We start from the raw sequence: 20707 nt of genomic DNA, 5'->3' as shown, positions 1-20707 counted from the left end.
AAAAATATCCAATCTTGTTATTCGTACAGCAAACTCAGCAAAGTATGTCAACCAGGTTAAATTTTGTATATATGTAAGGATTTGTAAAATGAGCCCATGGAAACAGAAATTAAATCTTGTCAGGAAAAAAAACAATACAAGCTTTCAGTACAATCATCAGCAAGTGACACAGCATTGCATAAAATAATGCCAGTGGAGTTGGTAAAATATTTCCTTTATAATGATTATCTCTTGGGATTTTGCTCGTAACTGGGTAGGTGTTCCTACAGCTGTCTACAGCTTCTGTCTCACTCTAATCATTTGGCTGATATGTAAAAAAGGAGGAAAATACCTTCTGAAAAACATCTCCTATTTTAGGATATATACCAGTATAGCAAAGTTTGTGCCTTAAAGAAGAAAAACTGAATTACACCTCATACAATCCAAGTCCTATTAGGTCTCCTCTGCTCTGTCCATAGGTGGAGCTTTTGTTAATCCTGACTCTCGCAGGTGACAGAAATGTTCTATTGCTATACAGTTTGCTTTCTTTGAAGTCAACTGGGCTAATGATACAAACATCTTCTGAAGGGTAGTGCTGCCTCTAATGATGTAGTGAAGTGTGAGCTGCATATATATCATGGATTTTGAGGACAGCTAAGTGTTGTGGGAAAGCTGTTGATAACATGTTAGAGGTCTGGTACTGCAAACTCCAAGGCATCACCATTGCAGTTTCAGTGGAAGCTGAGCAGGTTCAGTGCCTTACAAAAATGGGTGTGATTCCTGTAAGACATCTCTTACGTCTAGTTTTTTTAATTCCCAAATGCAGCTCTTTTCTATGCCCTTTCCAGTCTGAGATTTCCCTTAGATTAATTTCCTACTCTGACACAGATTTTAAAGAAAGTTTGTGTAGTACTACAGGGTTTCAGTCCTGAGTTCAGACCTCATGGCACTACAGTTAGGTCACAGGGTTACCATAAGGTTATGCAGCAGACATTTTTATAATTCGTCTGATAGTGTGCTGTTAAGGTCCACAGACAGCTTTTGTGTAAATATCCCAGGGGAAGTGGATCCTAAAACCTTTGTTTATATCACATAGGAGTGCATATGCTATTGGATATGTTTAAAAGCATAAAAATATCACTGCTAAACTGCCTTCAAGGCACTTTATTACACCAAATACACCTAAACCTGTATTACCTAGATAAAAGGAAAAGTAGAGTAACTTCTAAAATGGCCAAGAATTACATTTCTTACTGAAAGCTCTGCGTGGTTGGCCTAGAAATATAACTGGATTTGCCACTTAGGACATCAAGCCTTTCTTGAATTATTGTGCCCTTAAATGACGTAGAAATAGACTTCTGGAATCTGCATCATTAATCATTTGTATTTCAATTATCAAGTTGTAATTTGTTGTTCCTTTAAGTCAAGCAAAAGTATTGGGGGCAACCTGAGAAATGACTGGGTTTGGACATCGTAAAAGCTGTATCTACTTTTCATATCCCATAATTATTCAAAGAGCAGTTTTGTGGAACATTATCTATGCTGCAGACCTGATACTAAGCACTTAGAGATCAGTATTTTCCTAATACTTTTTTGAAAGGCAGGATTAGCTCTACAATGTTTTGCTGCCTCCCACTATGAAAAGTGTCCTTCAAATCTTACTTCTGAGTACATTTTTGAAATCTAAGAAAGAGTAAACTCCAGCATGATTTTCAGGGTCTTCTATGGCCATTTGTCATGGTATTACATGAACTTTATTTCCAGGAGATCATCCTAAGTATAAACAACAGATTTTAAAATATTCTAGCTTATTTTATTTTAAAATATTTTTCCTCCATAACACCTTGACTACAACAGCTCTGAGTATGTACTTTGAGTCTGCGAATCCCCTGCAGCTCCTTTCAGTACCACCAGAATGTTCTGTCTGCTTTGGATATTATACTTTTGACATACTTGACATCATCTGCCAAGATCAACCCCAACTGATACGCAATTTAGCAGTCAGAGTACCTGAAGGATTACAAAGACAGATACAGAGCACTGTTTGACTCACCTGTACAAATCACAGCCTTTGGGTACCTGAAAATTTATCACCTAGATAGTGCTGTTCATTAAAAAATGAAGCAAAACCACCCCACCCCTATCCCAGAATCCCAAATCACCAGCTCACCCCAACCCAGAAATTAAGGATGTCAGAAAACATATAAGGAACAAGGCAACCAGTGCAATATTAAAAAATAATAAAATGCATCTGCATGTCACTAATAGAGTTACCCATGCAAGGATGTCTCTATCTCATCTCCCTCTTTTGAATTCTTGCTTGTCACATCATAAACTGAAACTTATTTGGATGAGTCCACAGGTGTAAACCTGATAACAAGCAGCATGCTCAAAATAGCTCTCCTACTGTGTTTTGGAGTAGAAAGTGCCCCTTATTTCACAGGTGAGAAAACCAAAGTACTGCATGGCAAACTGCAGGACCACTTAATTAGTGGAAGTAATAGGAATAGAACTTTGTTTCATTCAGATGCCCATGCTGCATTTTACATGGCCTTCCCCACACAGGGACAATAAGTGAAATAGCAGTTCATCAAATTTAAGAATACTGTGGTAAAATACAGAAATAATTCCATCTCCAAACAAATAATAAGCATTTTTTTAGGCCCTAAATATGTGAAATGAGGGAATACATTTTAGGCTTCCTGAGCCTTCATGTGCATTTAAAATATAAAGATGGGAACAGACAGAAATCAGGGTGTCAGGTAAAGTGCAGTTTACATTCTGCACAGGAATATCAAAGCTTGAGAAATACACTATATTAAAAAGTTAAAAAATTTAAACTATCCAGCTGCAGAGCACAGGCTGTACATCATTTGTACAAGTACAATACAGCATAGCAGGTGGGGTCCAGACTTCCATTTGTAATACATGCTAAGATACCTACCAGATCAGTATTCTACATTTCTCTAGAGCTTCTAGCACTTTAAGAAAAAAATCAAAAAAGCCCCACAACCAATCACCAAAACTTCCTCAATAAATAATATATACACTTCAATACCTAAATGATGCATAGGGAAATAAGCTGGGTTTCTTAATGACTTCCTAATAGAGATTTAGGCTTGCTTGCTGTGTTTGCAGCTCTTTGATCAGCTTGTGTAATACAGAACACTGAATATGCTGTAAATATTTAGGCATAATGTTATTGTTTGAGGATGAAGGATCACCTTGACCCAGTTAAATTGCTTTTGGCACTTATGTAACCTTACGACAGAATTTCTATGCAAGTCAGTAACTTTGTTTTGAAGATTACTTCAAACAAAGCTAATTGATGTGCTTCTGCTATTTTGGGCTCTAAATTGACACTGAAACAATTTTATGCAACCCTATGGAGGCTAGGCTAATCTTAAAATCATGTGTTGGAGATGTTTTTCCACTTTTTTCTCCCACTTGCCTTGCATTGAACTTTTCTTTCTTTCTTTGCAGGTCTCTAGGGCAGTGCTGTGACACTCTGTGGGAGAAACCTGAAGGAATATGAACCACAGAATCACCAAGCCACATGTATTTTTTCCAATTGTCTCATAATTTGGAACTGCAGCTATACTAAACTTCAGGACAGTCCAAATTATGACATTACCTTCACCATTGAAATGGAGAAGGCAGAGGTTGGTTCCCTTGAGGTTAACATTTGCACAATTGAGCTCAAGTTCTCAAATAATGAACTGCAAGTACTCTGGCATCTCTTAATTTGTTGCACAGCAGAGGATGCCAACATGTAAATAATTAATTTGCAATGTATGGTGACTATATCATCCTGTACCTTTGGTATTCACTCGGTGCTGTAGCAATACATACTGAATTGCCAAAAATCAGACAAACTGCAAAATTTGATGAGTGTGACATACTAATAGATACCTCCTTTCACACCTTCAAAGGGACAAAACAGCAGCTATAAAGTCCTCTTAACTACAGACAGAAGTTTCTTTTTTCTGTACCCACGCTTTCAGCTGGGCAGTCTCAGAAATGTAATAGTTTTTCCATTACATCGTTCCCAGAGAGACCTTGAGCTCGCACAACTAAGGGTTGTAAAAGCAGCATGAGTTGTTCTGACTTGGATCCTCGACATTAATAAAGAAATAACACATAATTGAAACAGAGCAATATCAATATGAATCAGCTGGGAAGCTGGACTGTGTTTCTGCAAGGTATGCTATCAAGAAATTCATATGTTCAAGGACTCTGCAGTTCTAATGCATTTTTCAGAATGAATCTAAAATCAAAAAATTATCTAAACCCACAGTATAAAACTCAACCAATTTAGTTAATCTGAAACATCAGAAATCCCAGTGAGTTTTTAAAATAAAGGAATAAAATGTTAAAACTTCCATGAAAAGACACACCTGTAGTTCCAATTGCATATAGGATGCTTTAAAATGCTGTCAGCCTATTTCTGGTTTTAGTGTAAATCAGACAAGGCATCCACTACGGTCAAAGGGCTATGGAATACATGGAAAAGCAATATTGAAAACTGTGTTCTCAGAAGGAAAAAAAAAAGTAGAAATCTTAAAAAATGTAATACATTTTTAACAGGTTTGCTCAGTAAATAATGAACACACGTTCAAGTCTTGGACTTCTAAAACCAGAATAGTCCAGTTCCTCCATAGGAAAACTTGCAAGTGAAAAGTAGCAGTCTCAAAGTTTAAGAATAGGTGTGGTGGATTTTGTTTATATTTTCAGTAGAGGGAGCATTTATAGATGTATATGGATGTGGTGCAATACACCCAAATCCTCTTTTGTGAAAAACTGATTTAATCCAAAAGGTTTCCTTAGCTGTTCATACTGGTGCCATTTTGCCTAAGGCAAAAAAAATAGAGGGGCACCAGTTAAAAGAATCAAACTGGAAAAGCATACAATATAGACACATCTGCTTCAGTATTCCTCCATTAATATTTTATCAACACTTGACAGAATAAAACTCCTAAATGCAAGGAAGGACTACCCTTGACCTTGATATTCCTACCCTTATAAGAACAGGGAACAGGATCCCTTTGGTTATTGGCCCTCCCTTAGAAACATTGAGGGCAGAAGCAAAGACACAACTTCCAGCACAAAGCACAAGGAGAGAACAGCTCTTTTCTCTGTACAGCTAGCACAGCCAGTGACAATTTATGTCGAGTTGTCAGCTAGTGCAAGTATCCTGCCTTACAATCACAAAGGATTTACCCCTTATTCAATTAATATTTCTTCAGTGGTGAGGTGTTCTATAGCCTCACACTGATAATTTCATACACAAAACAGTTTCCAAATAATAAACCCAGGCCTTCATGTAAGCTTACTTCTGAATTATGCACAATTCTCAGTCGTTTGAATTCAAAGGAATTGTTAAATCTAAAAGATTTCTCTCCTAGTGTTAAATTATCCAGATTATGTCACTGTCCTGGGTTCAGCAGTAGCAGTCATTTTTCTCCTTCTTAGTAGCTGGTGCAGCGCTGTGGTTTTGACTTTCAGCCTGAGAACAGCACTGATAACACCGATGTTTTCAGTTGTTGCTCAGTAATGTTTATTCTGACCAAGGACTTCGTGAGCCTCATGCTCTGACAGGGAGGAGGGGAAGCCGGGAGGAAGCAGAGACAGGACACCTGACCCAAACTAGCCAAAGAGGTATTCCATACCACAGCACCTCATGCCCACTATGTAAACCGAGGGCAGTTACCCAGAAGGGCTAGATTGCTGCTCGGGTCGGGCTGGGTATCTTTCAGCAGGTGGTGAGCAGTTGCATTCTCTTCCCTTGTTATTTCCTTTATCATTGTTATCATTGGTGGCAGCAGTAGTGGTTTTGTGTTATACCTTAGTTACTGGACTGTTCTTATCTCAACCCGTGGGAGTTACATTCTTTCGATTCTCCTCCCCATCCCTCTGGGAGGAGGGGGGAAGGGGGGGAGTGAGACAGAGACTGCATGGTTCTGATTTACGGCTGGGCTTAAACCACGACAGTCACTTCCTTCCACACTTCTATATGGGCTTTTTAATTCCTTGAATAACCCATCCCTTCATCATGTAGCACAAGCTTTTCACAATCAACCAAGATTAAAGCAAAGTTTAGATTTGGAGATGGGTCAGTTGAAATAAAATCTTTTAATCTCTTTATATTTATCACTCTTTTTGTTATGACTAGACTATGTTCTAAATATGAATGTAGATGTTCTTCAGGTAACTGAATAAATTTGAGTAATTGCCTGCATAAGCAACCATAATCCCATTTGCAAACGCTTTTGTGTTGGATTCAATGAGCACCTAATGCAATTCCTACCCAGAGAGGAGGCAGCTCTAACATTCATCTATTAAATCAGCTTCACTACATGAGTATTAGTAATAATTACCAAACAAATTTCCCTCTTATTAACTTTTCTCCCAGATAAGCTATGACCAAAAACTCATTAAAAGTTTCTTGTGGGCAGATTTTATTCATGCTGCGCAAGAATCACTGTTTACTGTACATGCAAAGAAACTGCTGTATACAAGCACAGAGCAACAGTGTTTTTTGAAAAGCAGACTATTTGATCAGAAAACAGAAAACAGTAAGTCTAATTTTAATAATACGTGATTCTATAGATACATGCAGATAGTAAAAAACTTATGTCTGTATAAACATATATATAACCACTGGTATTTTCATTCTAATTGTACTTGATAGGTGATACATCTGGATAACATGATGAAGTAAAAAAAAAGAAAAATAAAAGAAAAATCTTCCTTTTGAACCAAAAATATGACCTTGCAGTTAAAAAATACAGAATAATCACTCTATTCAAAACCAGGCTAATTTCAGTTTTACCTAGTGGTTGGTATTTCAATTACAGACATTCCTTTATCACAGAATTTGTGACAAGAAATTGAAGTAGAAATCCTATATTTTCAATAATACACAGGAAAGAAATACGATAAATACTTCTGGACTTCATATCAGGAGCTGCAATACAGGAAAGGTGGTAAATAAAAAGTTCAAATAAGTAAATGAGCTCATACTTCATGCACTTAAAGTCACATCACCGTAAACAAAGAAACTAGAAATACTAAGCAAAAACGTTTTAAGTACTCCAGATATGTTTGGAGATGTGGATGGGTGAGGTTGTAGGCATACCTTGCAGCTGTATTTTATCTGAATTATTTAAAGGCAGTAAAATCACTAACAACAATGTTGGCAATACCTGGGCAGGCAAATACAGGCAGGGGGAAATAGAAGGAAAAGATGTACTGTAGTTTTTTGCATTATAACTCCCAGGTCTCCTCGATACATGTGTGCTTCTATCAAACCATGGGCATTTTAGAAATGCATCAAGTATTTTTATTGCACTGTTTAATTAAAATACAAGAAAGCTTTCCTATCTAAAAGGGAGTTACTAACTCCTGGTGAGTTAGTATGCTCACTGTAAGCACAGTTACGCTGTACTTACAAGCATGGTTTATCATCTGATACTGCCAATATATCCCTCACAGGCCTGCTGATATCACCAGCATTCATCTATGTTCCTGTTAAGAACTTTTCTACTCAAGTAACTAACTACTGGGCCAGGCTGCACAGGGCTTGGAGCAACTTGGTCTAGTGGAAGGTGTCCCTGCCCATGGCAGGGTGTTGGAACTGGATGAGCTTTAAGGTCCCTTCCAACCCAAACCAGTCTGTGAGTCTATTATTCTATACTGGAAAACTCTTACAAAAAAAACAAACAAAAACCAATAAAGGATGTGTAATCTGCCTACAAACCAAGGACAACCAGAAAACACTGAGTGGCATGTCGCTGGGGGGAGTTTGCTTCAGATCAGCCAGGCTGCTAGTTCTCTTTTGTGAGCTGTTTCTGCTGCTTTTTCTATCAGCTGATGCTGGACTGCTCTGGATGTTCAGGTCAGCTCAATTACAAGACAGCTGCAGTTATTATTTGTACTTTATTACTGTATCAGAAACATAAATTTATGAAGAAACAAAACTTGTAAAGCTCTTACTGCTCTCTTCATTTATGCAGGTGTACTAAGTATTACACACTTCAGCCCCCTGCTACTAAATAGATGAAAGGTACCAGAACGGCAAAAAATGCATTCCTGCTGGAATGCCACCATATATTTCCAAACTGACAGTTACACAGTTGTGTTAGACAGCACAGCAGAACTTGTGCGTAAATTCAGCCAAGATTAATGCCACTATATGTAGCTTACAGCACTTATGTTCTAGAGTGTGTTTTCTGACAAATTACCTGATAATGCATTCCTGTAAGTACAAAGTGCTTTTAAAGCCATTTTACAAAATACACATAATCCCATAGTACTCCTGGCTCCATTTGCATTAAGTGTGTGGTGAAGTGTTAAATCAGGAAGTTGTCACTATGAAATTTGAAATGAAAGAAGATTAAATAAAAAACAGGACTATAATTAGAAAAGCTTAAGTTTTAACACCTCTGCCTTTCAAAGTTTTCCATTATTCTTGATCTTATGCCTAATGATTAGTGTGACAAAACAATTTAGAATAATGAAAGGTAGTCTAAACCCAAATTTCAAGATAGTGGCAACCTCCATAATAAAGAACAGGCAGCATTTACAAGGGAGAGGGTAGAGAGGACATACTGTTTACTAATACATTAACTTGTTTCCACATTATTTATTTAAATATGTTTTTTCCTAATCACTTTTGACTCGGGTATTATGTCACCTGCTTATCTGTGTCCTTTCTCTTCAACATTTTGAGCTGTTCCCAGGATTATGTGCCAGTATGAAATTTGCCAGGGTGCACTGGAGTCAGCTGGGATATATTGGCTTGACAGAGCAAGACATTTCCATATAGGCTCCTAAAAGTATGACATCATTCCATGTGTCTGGAAAGAACTCACATTAGTCCAATTTAAATAATAAATAATAATGGGCTGGACAGCAGGCAGCATTTTCTTCGGAGCAGTAGAATACTTCTAGAAGCACTCAGCAGTGATGACACAGTATGTCAGATGCTAAATTATTCTGTAATGAAATTTACTGCCCTTGTCTATATTTTGTCTGGTCAGCTCTTTTATCTAGTATCTAAAGACCAAAGTACGCTTAAGAGTAATAGATAATAACTGGTGGTTATAAATCTGCCTAATTCTGCCTAGCTGAGCTAGACTGTAAATGAAGAGGAAGAGTTACCTACTTTTTTTCTTCTAATGAATGTCCATGTAAGAACGAGCAGAATCTGGACTTGTTTCACTGTTCACAACATGCAAGATAGGAATTAAGGTCCAAGTCATGCGTTTAGAACTCCTTTTTGCTGCATTTCTGGTGGTGCTAAGGATATGGATGAAAGAATTTTTAAGGAGTTTTTGTACAAGTGGTGAACTGGTAGAATAAAATTTTCAAGGTATACATCAAAACTTTTATAGGAAACCTTTGTGGCAAATACTACGTCAGGTGAGACTAGATGTTTAAAAGGGTTTCTTCTGTCCTTACTGTGTTAGATAATATATTAAATTCACAGTGTAAGGCAACTTTCACTGACAAACTATTACTCAAACATGGTATCAGAGACAGGTTTAGACATCATAAGTCTATTTTTGAGTGGCCTAGTTATTTGTGAATGCTTATGTCCAATGCCAGAATGCAATTAGCTCACTTGATACGGATCATTTCTCTTCAAATTTCTTCTAACAACCATTTATTTAGCAGTAATTCTAGATTTCTATTGTTAATGTGTTTGTAGCTAAAACAACAAGAAGAGGAAATAGAATTAATTAGGCTTGAAAACTGGAAGATTTTGTTGGATCATCATACTCAGTACTACTAAAGAAAAAGTACATTAATATGTTTATACAAGTCCATTGCCTATATTATATCTAAACCTATCATTTCACATTCCCTAATAACAGCTAAATTTTAGCATCATTTTTTCTTACAGGGCATGCAAGCTTACATACCTAATATTTTGTGGCAAATAAAATTAAAGTGTGGCTAGGGAGATGGATATATGTTCAAGGGTACAACTACAGGTATAAATACACCTTCCATTTCATGTATAAGTGCATTTTGTGCTAATCATTATTTTTCCACCACGTCTCAAGTCCTAAAACAGGCTATCCTTCACAGCAGAGGAGAAAGTGTCAAAACAGTATTTTATAAGACTATTAAGATACTTCAGCATCTTAAGGTGGGTTTGGTGGGGTTTTTTTTTCAAACAACCAAACACACACATTTCTTCAGTAAGTCTCGATTTTCTACAGCCACAACAAGGGAAAAAGCTATTATCTGTGTGATAATGAATGTTGTATAACACCTCTTACACTTAAGAGCAGCAGTAATACACAGTCAGAATTTACAGGCAATTACAGTCTTCCCAGATGAACAAACCAGCTCCCGAAGTTACAGGCACAGACATGAACATCTGTGATTTCAGAAGACAAAGCCAAAGATGCCCAACATCAGAAGAGTTACAGACCCCAGGAGGATCAACTCAGTGAAGCTGGAACCCTTCTGAACCACAAACTGAGTTTCATAAATGAGGTCATTTGGAGAACTGATTTTCCCATTGAGACTTTGATTTTTTCCCCCAGTCATGCCTTAAAAAAGGCTTTCTTATTAAGAAAAGATAGAGGAAGGTTTCAAAAATAAACTCTATCCATTTGCAACTGTCTGTTAAGTCCCTTCTTAAAAGACCGCTGTTCTTCTAAAAGAACAGCTGGCAATATGATGATCATCATGACCACAGTTCCATCAACAGAGATGAGGACTATTACTTTTCAAAAGATAGGAGAATAGAGGATTCCATAACCAAGCCGTAAACTACCTCAAACTACTTAATAATAAAAAAGACTCAACAGTCATCTATCATATGACTCCATTTTTTACCACTTTAAACATTCTATTTACGTACCATCCATTTAATTTTTAAGGATTTGAACAAATACAGGCTTGATACTATAAGATTTTTGTTTTAATTGAAGTCTGCTTTTCCATTATATGAGAGCACGTTCCTTCAGACTGTTACTTTCTCATTGACAATAACATTTTTATTTCTTTATTTTGCATTTTATTTATTGTTATTTTAACATAAAATAGTAAATGTAGTAGAATAACGGGGATTTCCTGGTTTAAGCCCAGCCTGTAACTCAGAACCATGCAGACGCTTGCTCGCTCCCTCCTCCCCTTTCTTCCCCCCACTCCTGGAGAGATGGGGAGGAGAATAGAAAGAATGTAAATCCCATGGGTTGAGATAAGAACAGTCCAGTAACTAAGGTATAACACAAACCACTGCTGCTACCACCAATAATAATAATGATAAGGGAAATAACAAGGGGAGAGAATATAAAACTAAAAGGGGAAAAGTAGAAGAAAACAATAAACACAAATGATGCATAATACAACCTCTCAGCACCTGCTGACTGATACCCAGCCTCACCCGAGCAGTGACCTGGGCCTTCAGGGTGATTTCCCCCAGTTTCTGTACTGGACAAGGTGTGCTGTAGTATGGAATACCCCTTTGGCTAGTTTGGGTCAGGTGTCCTGTCTCTGCTTCCTCCTGGCTTCTTGTGCCCTTCCTCACTGGCAGAGCATGAGACTGAAAAGTCGTTGATCAGAGTAAGCAACAACTAAAAACGCCAGTGTGTTATCAGTGTTGTTCTCAGACTAAAGTCAAAAACATAGCTACTAAGAAGAGAAAGTAACTTCCAGGAACCCAGAACAGGGGAGCTTAACAATTCTGGAAGATAAGACTTCAGGTAAAGGCCAGTAGAAGTTTTCTTATATTGCTCAAGACTAAATTGAACTTGAGTGCCTTGGGTTTATCACCAGCCAATTCTGTATTTCTTATGCTTTGTGATTCAATGTAATGTTTTCAATCAGATTGCTAGAAAGTTCCTACTAATATACAAAATGCCCAGAGTCAATCAAGATTTCTTTTGTGAGTATTTTCCAAATCACATCTTTGCTGAAATCAAAGAAAATGATCACCTAATTATCTCTAATGTTTCCCACCTGGCTCCATACACACATACTGACTGAAGCTTTGTAACAGTAGATTAGTAATACATACCTAACTATTCTATGATTCCCACATTAATACTTTTCTAATAAATCTTTATTATATCCTTGGGTAGTAAAATTTCCTTGGGACTACTGTCACAATTGCATTCAGATTTGTAAGCCACTTAAAATGATTCATTAGATCTTTCACTGATTATGTGTCTTACATGTAACATTGGTAGAAAAAAATGCTAATAGTAACAAATCTTAAAATAGTTTTACTAATGTGCAACTGCAAAGACATATAAATTCAGTTTCATTGCTCACATCCCCTTATTTTTTAACAGAACATGTAAGAAACACATCAGCTAGGAAAGTCACAGGATAAGACAAAACGTTACTATTTTCTACTAAGTGCAACTTTAACTGAAATGAGAAATACTGTACATTTCCCAAATTGTCTCCACTGCTACTGGGACAGGGGAGAGAGAAACATTAAAAAATCATCTCTTGATATATGAGTAGGTGAGGAAAGTTTTCTCTCAAATAATTATTTGAAAAGTAATTAAGGGCATCTTCTTTCCTGCCTTTTGATAGGGGAAAAGACAAGTAAGCTTGTCCAGAAAGCTGCTGAAGGTCACAGAAAGCTCTAGGCATAGGGACCTGGCCTTAGACTGAAGCAGAATTTGAGAAGATGGATGTAAGCTGTCCATGCTGAGCCCCAGGTCCATGGGAGACCATTAGCAATACCTAACAATCTGTATTTTTGATGTTATTTAAAACATCCCTTAAGAAATACAAATTTTATATATTCATATCTCTTTTCAACCTCTGTCACGCAGTAACCCACAGTATTTTTGAGACACATTATGTACTATATTGTGGAGACTTTGTAGAAACATCTGATAAGTAAAGACATTAATTAAAGAAGAGGATATTTGGAGTGAGACTTTGGGAGTATTCTTCATACACAGGCAAACTGACCTGCGGTTAATAGCCACAAAAAGTGCAGCAATAAACAGTTAACACTTACTTCTTCAGGACATTAGCCCACTGCTAATTTCAGAGTTGAACCCTGGGGTAATGGGCCAGTTCAGCTACTTATACTGCAGAACAAAGAGCAGTAAGGTCAAATTGTCAACCTAGTTGATTCTATGGTTCTGTGAAATGAAGAACTGAAGATAATTCTAAAGATTGTGACACTAAAACTTGAAGGAGATTTACATTTGGTCTGGGTTATGGACTAAATAAGAGATGCCAGGTGCTTTTTTCCAAATTCCCTTGATTGTACTCAGCTGAGAAAAAACTCTAAAACTCATTTACTATCAAGATAATGTGCTAATAATGAAGACTTCTTTAAAGTAAGTAATATAAGCAAAGAGCTTCAGCTTTCAATTTAATGATCTCTGGTCTTTAGTGTTTTCCAGCATGCAATAAAGTTTTATTAAAAATTTGTCACTGAAGGAAAAGGCCTGTAGGAAAAGTTCCGTGGAAGCTTTCTGAGCTTTCCAAAAACATACTCAATCAGAAGCGAATTCTGGAAATAAAAATATATATAGACAGAGTTCCCATACTCTTATGAATCATCATTGACAGTAATACAAGACTATGGTTGGCATCTAATTGATCTTAATGAAAGTAAGAGTCTGTAAGCCCAAAGAAAGCTATAAAAAGCAGAACAGCAGAGACTTAGATGAAGAAATAGGTCATGCTACTCATGCTTCTGCTATTAACTTTTTCCCTTAAAAAAAATAATTCTTACTTGTCCTGTTCAGCCTTACAAGTATTTTAGGAAACACATATTCCTTACTCACTTTGAAATTAAATCCTAAAACAATGGCTACTGTCATTTTTCAATGCTATTTTATTCTCATAATGTTTATGCATTAGGAAAGGGCTACATGATTATATGTCATTACTGGGTATTACAAAATGTGTCTGACTCTGCATTTAGTAATTACCTTTTGCTTTTTTTTTTAATTATGGGTTTCCAATTGACATGCTGAACGCAATCATCTAGAGGGCATTGAAGCTGCAGGTGTCAGTAGCACCTCATTAACTCTGGCAGAAGCAAAGTTTGAATCAACAGAAGTGGAAAAGCTCTGAGTACCAGAGGCCAACTTCCTAAGGCTTTAATGAAGCAGAAATCTGTTCACTGCCCTCAATACTCTTGCTGTTTACTGATCACTGACCACAGATACTACAGATACTTTTGTGTCCTTAGGTTCAATCTATGTTCCCTTTGATAAACTTATAAGGGTACAAACTATTATTCTTTTTTCCTCAACTGTGTGCATACTATTAATTTCCAAATAAATCTGAGCACACGATGCTGTATCTGTATTCTTTTGTAATATCCTGGAGCTCAATTAAATGAAAAATTGTTCTCTGTTATTCACAACTACATGAAATTTCATTTACCACAGCAGCCAACAAAACAGGTTTAATTTTTGTTTAAAAACTGTGACTGTTCCACATCTAACCTTATATTTTGTGATACCTTCAAAAGTGACCCTGTAAGAAAAAGCTGCCTCAGACAATGCTGGACCCTCTGAGATCTGAATGCTCATTTTATAGGAAAAGAAATAGCATAATGAGGTTTATTGTTCTTAAGTCCCTTAAGGAGAGAGTAAATGTCAAAAGAGAATACTTAGCTAGACTGAATGAGAGCATAATGCTGAAAAGTACTAAGTTAGGAGGAATGATGAGGTGTATTTAACGACAAAGAACAGGAGAATAAAAGCAAGCAGGGAAATAAAGGAAAACACCTGACTATCAGAGCCTTTCTCATGGTCTGAAATACCAGACAGATGCAGAGGATGATTCAGGCAATAGTAAGGAAGTACACAGCAAAAATCCACGGAAAATTGGAAGAGTCACAACTACTTTACATTTTAAAACTTTGTTTTTGCAAATCCACAAAACAAAGACTGTGTCACCAAAAATACACATACTGTGAATTTCAGATACTTGATTCATTTCACTAATATCTTTTTAAATCCATACAAGGATCTCTTATTTTTCAGATGCCCATTTGCCTATCTTTCTGCCTCTGGGTTGGTGTTATTACACACAGGACTTGGGGTCCTTCCCGACATCATGCCATAAAGTCATTTTAAATGTAATGCCTCAAGAGAGGTAACTTCCAAGTTATGTTTTCAGCATGTTATACAGAGGTCACCTTGAGTAAAAGTAATCAGACACATTAGAAAAGCTTTCAGAGTCTTACTCTTTCCTACAAGGACAAAACAAAGCCCATAACTATATTTGGTGTTGTTTCATAGGTTCTTGAGCAAAGAATTCACAATCACTTTGTTCAAAGGGTCAGAACTTCATTTATAATGGAATATTATGATAAATTACATGAACGGCAACAGCTCTTGATTTTAGAAAACCGAAATTACTTCCTTAAGTAATTTGCTCCAATTTAGGTTTCTTTTCTGTTCAACAAAGAGGGAGAGAGGAGATGATACACTGTCAACATTCAGCTGGTTAACTTTTCATTAATCTGTTACTTATTCTAGGATCTACAGAAACACTTAAAATACAATTAAAAACTCCTTTGTTCAGCCTTTACAAACATGGATTGAGTCCAAAATACACATTTCAGACATTTTTTCATTCTTTCAAAATGTACTCGTATACTTTGCAGAAACATACACATATTATACACTTAATAATACCAATAATTTCTGCTTTTGTAGAATGAAATGGATAAACTCTAGAGCCTTAGAAATATTCTGGCTTCCTAGATAAATCATAGATCCTTTATAAAGAGGTTTTTAAGAAAAAAACTTCAAGTTCCTGATGAAATCAGTGAAGACTCCTCATACAACGATCATCTTACTGTTTTAGCAGCCTTACTGTGTCTGCTAAGTCTCTATGCACTCAGAATAACTGAAATTTAAACCAGACACATTATTTCTCTATGAACATAGAAAAATCGCCCTCTTAATTTCCTATGCAGCCATTGCAAAGCACTTTTCAAAGTCTTTCTTGCTCTTAACCAACCTTCTTTGAACAGCCTCATACGCCTGTTCCAACAAGAACACTTTCTTAGGCTTGATAAAGACGAAGTTCCCCAAACCTACTATGGTGGGGAATAAATGAAGTACTTATTTCCAGATAAAAAGAGGATGGCCCCCAGTACTTTAACGTTTCTCAATTTTTACCCTGATCAGTATGCTGGAATCCATAATATTGACAATATATGTGATGCAGAGGTGATGGCTCCTTACAGCAGTTTTTACCACAGAAGCAATGCATTGTCTTGTGAGATGCTTATATCTTTCAAAAATGGAGTGGTAGTTCCCTTTCAGTCTGTGCTATACATTTCTATAGAAGGATAGTCCTCATTCTTTCTCAAGACAAGAACACTGAAGAGGCATTCATGGCTGGTCTTTCCACCTGCGTCATGTGCAATATGAGATGGGGTTTTATTCTTCACAGTTTGAAATTAATTTGTATTTCCATTCTTAAAATAGTGCAATTCACAAAATACACAAACACCGCAGGGTATCTATAATGAAGGAATTCATTTGGGGAACACATGAAAATGTTTTTGCATTAGGCAAACACACTATAAAGCAAAGCAATCACTATTATTCTGCTATCTGTGTCAATGTATTCCCCATCATTTCTGTATTCACTTTGCTAATGGAAACCAGCTTTTCTTCTGTTTCACTCTGATTTTGCTTTGCCGTTGATTTTCCGTAGTTTTACTAAAGCTCATTTTGTTGTATTTGGAGCACAGGCATACACAACCAAAGATATTTGAATGATAGCTATTATTACAATATTTTTTTCCATAAGGTTAACCTTTTAAAGAATAAAACAAATGGAGTAAGAATGTTTTCCATCTACTAGCTCCATCCAAATTCACAGCACTGTTTGTTGTGCCGAGGTACAGTAAGTGCAGAAAATGCCTCAATAGGAAGTCAATACCAGTGCTCTGATTCACAGGTTATACTAAACCACATTTCCCACAGCAAGTAGCCTAGTAAATCTTACAGTATCCATTCATTAACAATACCCTTTCAGTGCCCAGGTCCTTAGGCACTCATCTGGAGATTAAAAAGGAAAGCAGAGTTTCAGTCCTCCTCTCTTCTCTTCCTTTTCCTCTTTCCTCATCACCTCGGTAATGGGAATGAGGCAAGGAAATTGCTACAGGAAAAAGCAGATCCAACATCTAACAGCTAGCTTGAAGCATCTTCCACTGGCAGAACACAGAATGATTATTGCTGAGAAATTACAGTGCAAGAGAAACTATATAATAAAAATAACTGTCAATAATCCACAAAGTTAAGGACCTCATAGCTCAGGATTAATGATCAGTCATCTGGTTATGCTCAGGTTCAACTGTTAGCATCATGGACCTTGTATGAACAGAGCCCTAAATCCATTTGTAATGGTCAGTGCTTTCAACACCAGTGTTGGTGTTATGACAGGTACATGACACGTAAAATAGTTTTGATCTGAAAATGTTAAATTCTCTATTTATGTTCTTGTACAGTGTAAATATTAACTCATTTAAGACATGTCACAAAATGCACTTCAGACTGATGCTGCTTTTCATCCACTTTAAAGAAAGTTTTTCTGTGATTTAAAGGTAAGAATTTCCCATTACTATGCACTCTTCCAAATTACTGAGCTATCCAGAACAGCAACTTTTTTACACTGATTCAGGGACTTCTATGCATGGATTTGTACTGATTTATTTTTTTAAGCATGATTTATACTTCTTTATATCACATTCTCTAGAAAGACTAAAATACCTTACCAGAAAATATTTTTCAAATGAACTTCTCTAAGAAATTTGGCACTTGGTTTTCCTATTTATCCTTTCTATACCATTTTCTTGTGTTAAATAACTCTAATGAGCATATGGGTATTATGGTTACCAATTATGAATACAAATATATAACCTGCTTTTTTAAAAATGTATTTAATCAGGAAGAACTCCAATCCCAGGGATGACTGTCCCCAGGTGATACAGGTATCATACATTGTATGATGTACCCGACAATGGATTAAAAATAAGTTTGACATCTTCAGAAAGCAAATTTTAGCCTGGATGAGAACATCTTTGAAATAAGAAGTTTACCAGACAAATAATCATTTCTTCCCTGAAAGTGAAACTGCTACTTATCAGACATGACAAGATTCATCTCAAGCTCCCATTTTTACATACAAACACATATTTACGTAATCACACACATTCATATTCACTTAAAAATACTAGCCCGCTATATCAAAATGTGTATGCAAATATAATAATAAATTAAAAAAACAGCAAGCTATACCTCTGTAGTTAGGAGTTGGTTAGTTTGAAAAGGAGGAAAAAGCCAAGGAAAAGATACTTAAGAGTGGATGCCATCATAAAAAAAAAAAGCCTTCTATAATACAGCTCAAGTGCAAACGGTATAATTCTGGACTGACTAGGATTCTTTGACAACCTATTTCACAGTAGCAGATTTCAGTGGTTTTATAATCATAGATAATGAACAGATTTATTATAATGAGGTGTCAACGTGTGGAACGAGAGGACTGCAGACCCTTATTCTCTCTGACATTTTCATGACATATGCTAAGTGCAGAGCAATGTCTATTAAAGAGGTGATATAACTTGTTCAAGCCCTTTTCAACACAGAGGACTAAGTGCTGGTTCTCAAAAGGCTGAAGCACAAAATACTCATAGATTTTCCAGATAGGGACACTAAACACAAAATATATGTGAGGACTATTCTGACTATCAGTCAAATATAAAAAAAACCCTAGTTCTAACCTCTACACTGTATTCCCATTTCCTTTGCTTCACTGCAGTAATAGCTGTAAAAGCAAGGAGACCTCAAATGCTTCAAAGTCTCTGACCCTATAAAAATCTTAAACAACAGGTATAGTGGCTTGCTCAGCCTTACCCTCAAGTACACCTACACTTTCATGACGTATGCACAAACCCTTCCAACATGACAAGGAAACTTATTAAGACAAGAAGACAGACAATTCTACAGCCACATCAATTAGGAAAACTGTGCTCCTGAGATCCCAGAGTGAAGCTCAGTCTGCATCACCTACAAGAATCTGCTCTCCTGAAGAACACAGAACCAATGATCTTAATCTAAGTGAGCACTAATGCCTCCATGTGCTGCTATTAATTAAAACAGTGCTTTGTTTCTACAGACAGTAACTTTTGGGAATGAAGGATTTTTCCTATAAAATAGTTATTAAAGGATAGACAATCATTACGATTTTAAGAGTAATAATGTGAGATCTAGTTTTATAATTCTGCTCTGCTTTATGAAATTATATTTCAGCTTTAATTACGTACAGAAAGATTACTAATTTTTGGTTTCAGCATCTGTACTAACAGTGAGTATCAACAGCTGCCATATAAAAAATTCGCTTTCAGTTAGCAATTCCTATTTATATTTCAGGAAGGAGTTCTGAAATTTAGGGAGGACACCGAAGTATCCTTCAGCCATTCTTCTGTATAAATTCCTTTTTAACTGAAAGGAAATTTTCATTTAAAGAAATCACAGATTTCTTCTACATCTTTTGAATCAGTTGAATACTTGACCAAAAGGCAACCCCTCAGGACAGCTGTTAATTACTGCCTATCTGGACTGTATTAAAATGCTTGAACTTATTGAATCAAAACATTTTTAATAATCTTTTTTTTTCATCTTTTTTTTTTTTTTTTTTCCCCCATGTTTTCTCATAATCTGCCCTTCCCAATTTGCATGACCAGAATATTCCCTATGGCCTATTATCAATCATATAGATCCCTTTTGACAAGTTTGATTTGGGTCTCCCAGACTATTTTTTGTTTCTGTATCAGTATTTTTCACTAAGAAACCACAATATGGAAAAACCATCTTACTGTTTATTTCTGTATTACTACAAACTTACTATCAGTGCCTGACAGGTAAATAATCTTATGAATTAACATCCTCCCTTATTTTAGATGCAAATCCATCTTCCTTATAGATTTATTATGCAGACACAGTCCATTTAGCAAGTGATAGACGGGATTTTGTTCCTCAGCAAAAAAAGTAGCTGTTTCCCAAGTTTTAAATGAAGTTTAGTGACATCAGAAACGGGTTTAGAATTATCCTCAAAATTCATCCTAATCTTTCAATGAATTTAAAATCCTCCTTAGTTGCAGTCTGATGTTCTTACAGGACAAACTTCCAAAGATGTTTAAAAAAAGAACAAGACAGAAATCCTACCTTGGTGCTTGTCACTTGAAATGGAACTTTTGAGCCCTTTCCAACAGGGGTTAGCTTCCCAGCTGGTTTGGCAGGGATTAGATTCCTAGCAGAAGGCTGACTGTGCAGAACGGAAGACAGGCAAAGCTGCACAGTCTCCTTCAGAGCTTTCAGCTGTGACTCCTGGGGAAAAGAAGAAATTACCAGTTCTCTAAAATATATTATTATGAACAGAATTGCTTGCTTTATCCCTCTGCATTAAACCAAACATTTACAAGCAGCTGCTGCTGCTTCTTATTAATGGAACAAATTAAGGCAGTTTAAAGCAGGTTTTTTAATACTGTTAAGTTACCATGCCTTGCACCCCAAACTCCCTAAAAGTCACTGCACTCTTCCCTTCTTCCTCCATGCAATTTTACTCACATTATCGCAAATAATTATTAAATATTTTCTCTGAAAACAATATAATCTATAAAATGTCATAGACTGTCCAGCCTTTTATATATAATAGTTACAAAGAATTAAACTTTTCCAAGTATTGCAAAGGCATAGAG

General features: G+C 36.3%; 1 protein-coding gene across 1 annotated transcript in view; it reads right to left on the bottom strand.

Moving 5' to 3' along the window:
• The window catches only part of LUZP2 (leucine zipper protein 2), a 181916-nt gene that overhangs the window by 18257 nt on the left and 142952 nt on the right, over positions 1 to 20707 (bottom strand). Inside the window, exon 9 of the mRNA XM_061479194.1 lies at positions 20175 to 20336. Coding sequence (XP_061335178.1) covers positions 20175 to 20336 — 162 coding nt within the window. The remainder of the gene's footprint in view (positions 1 to 20174; positions 20337 to 20707) is intronic.

Source organism: Pezoporus flaviventris, unplaced genomic scaffold (genome assembly GCF_033815535.1).
Source record: "Pezoporus flaviventris isolate CSIRO_AGI_PZ_B2104156 unplaced genomic scaffold, CSIRO_AGI_Pfla_v1 ptg000143l, whole genome shotgun sequence".
Taxonomy (NCBI): Eukaryota; Metazoa; Chordata; class Aves; order Psittaciformes; family Psittacidae; genus Pezoporus; species Pezoporus flaviventris.
The sequence above is the reverse complement of the archived record's forward strand: the minus strand, read 5'-3'. Positions and strand labels throughout refer to the sequence as shown.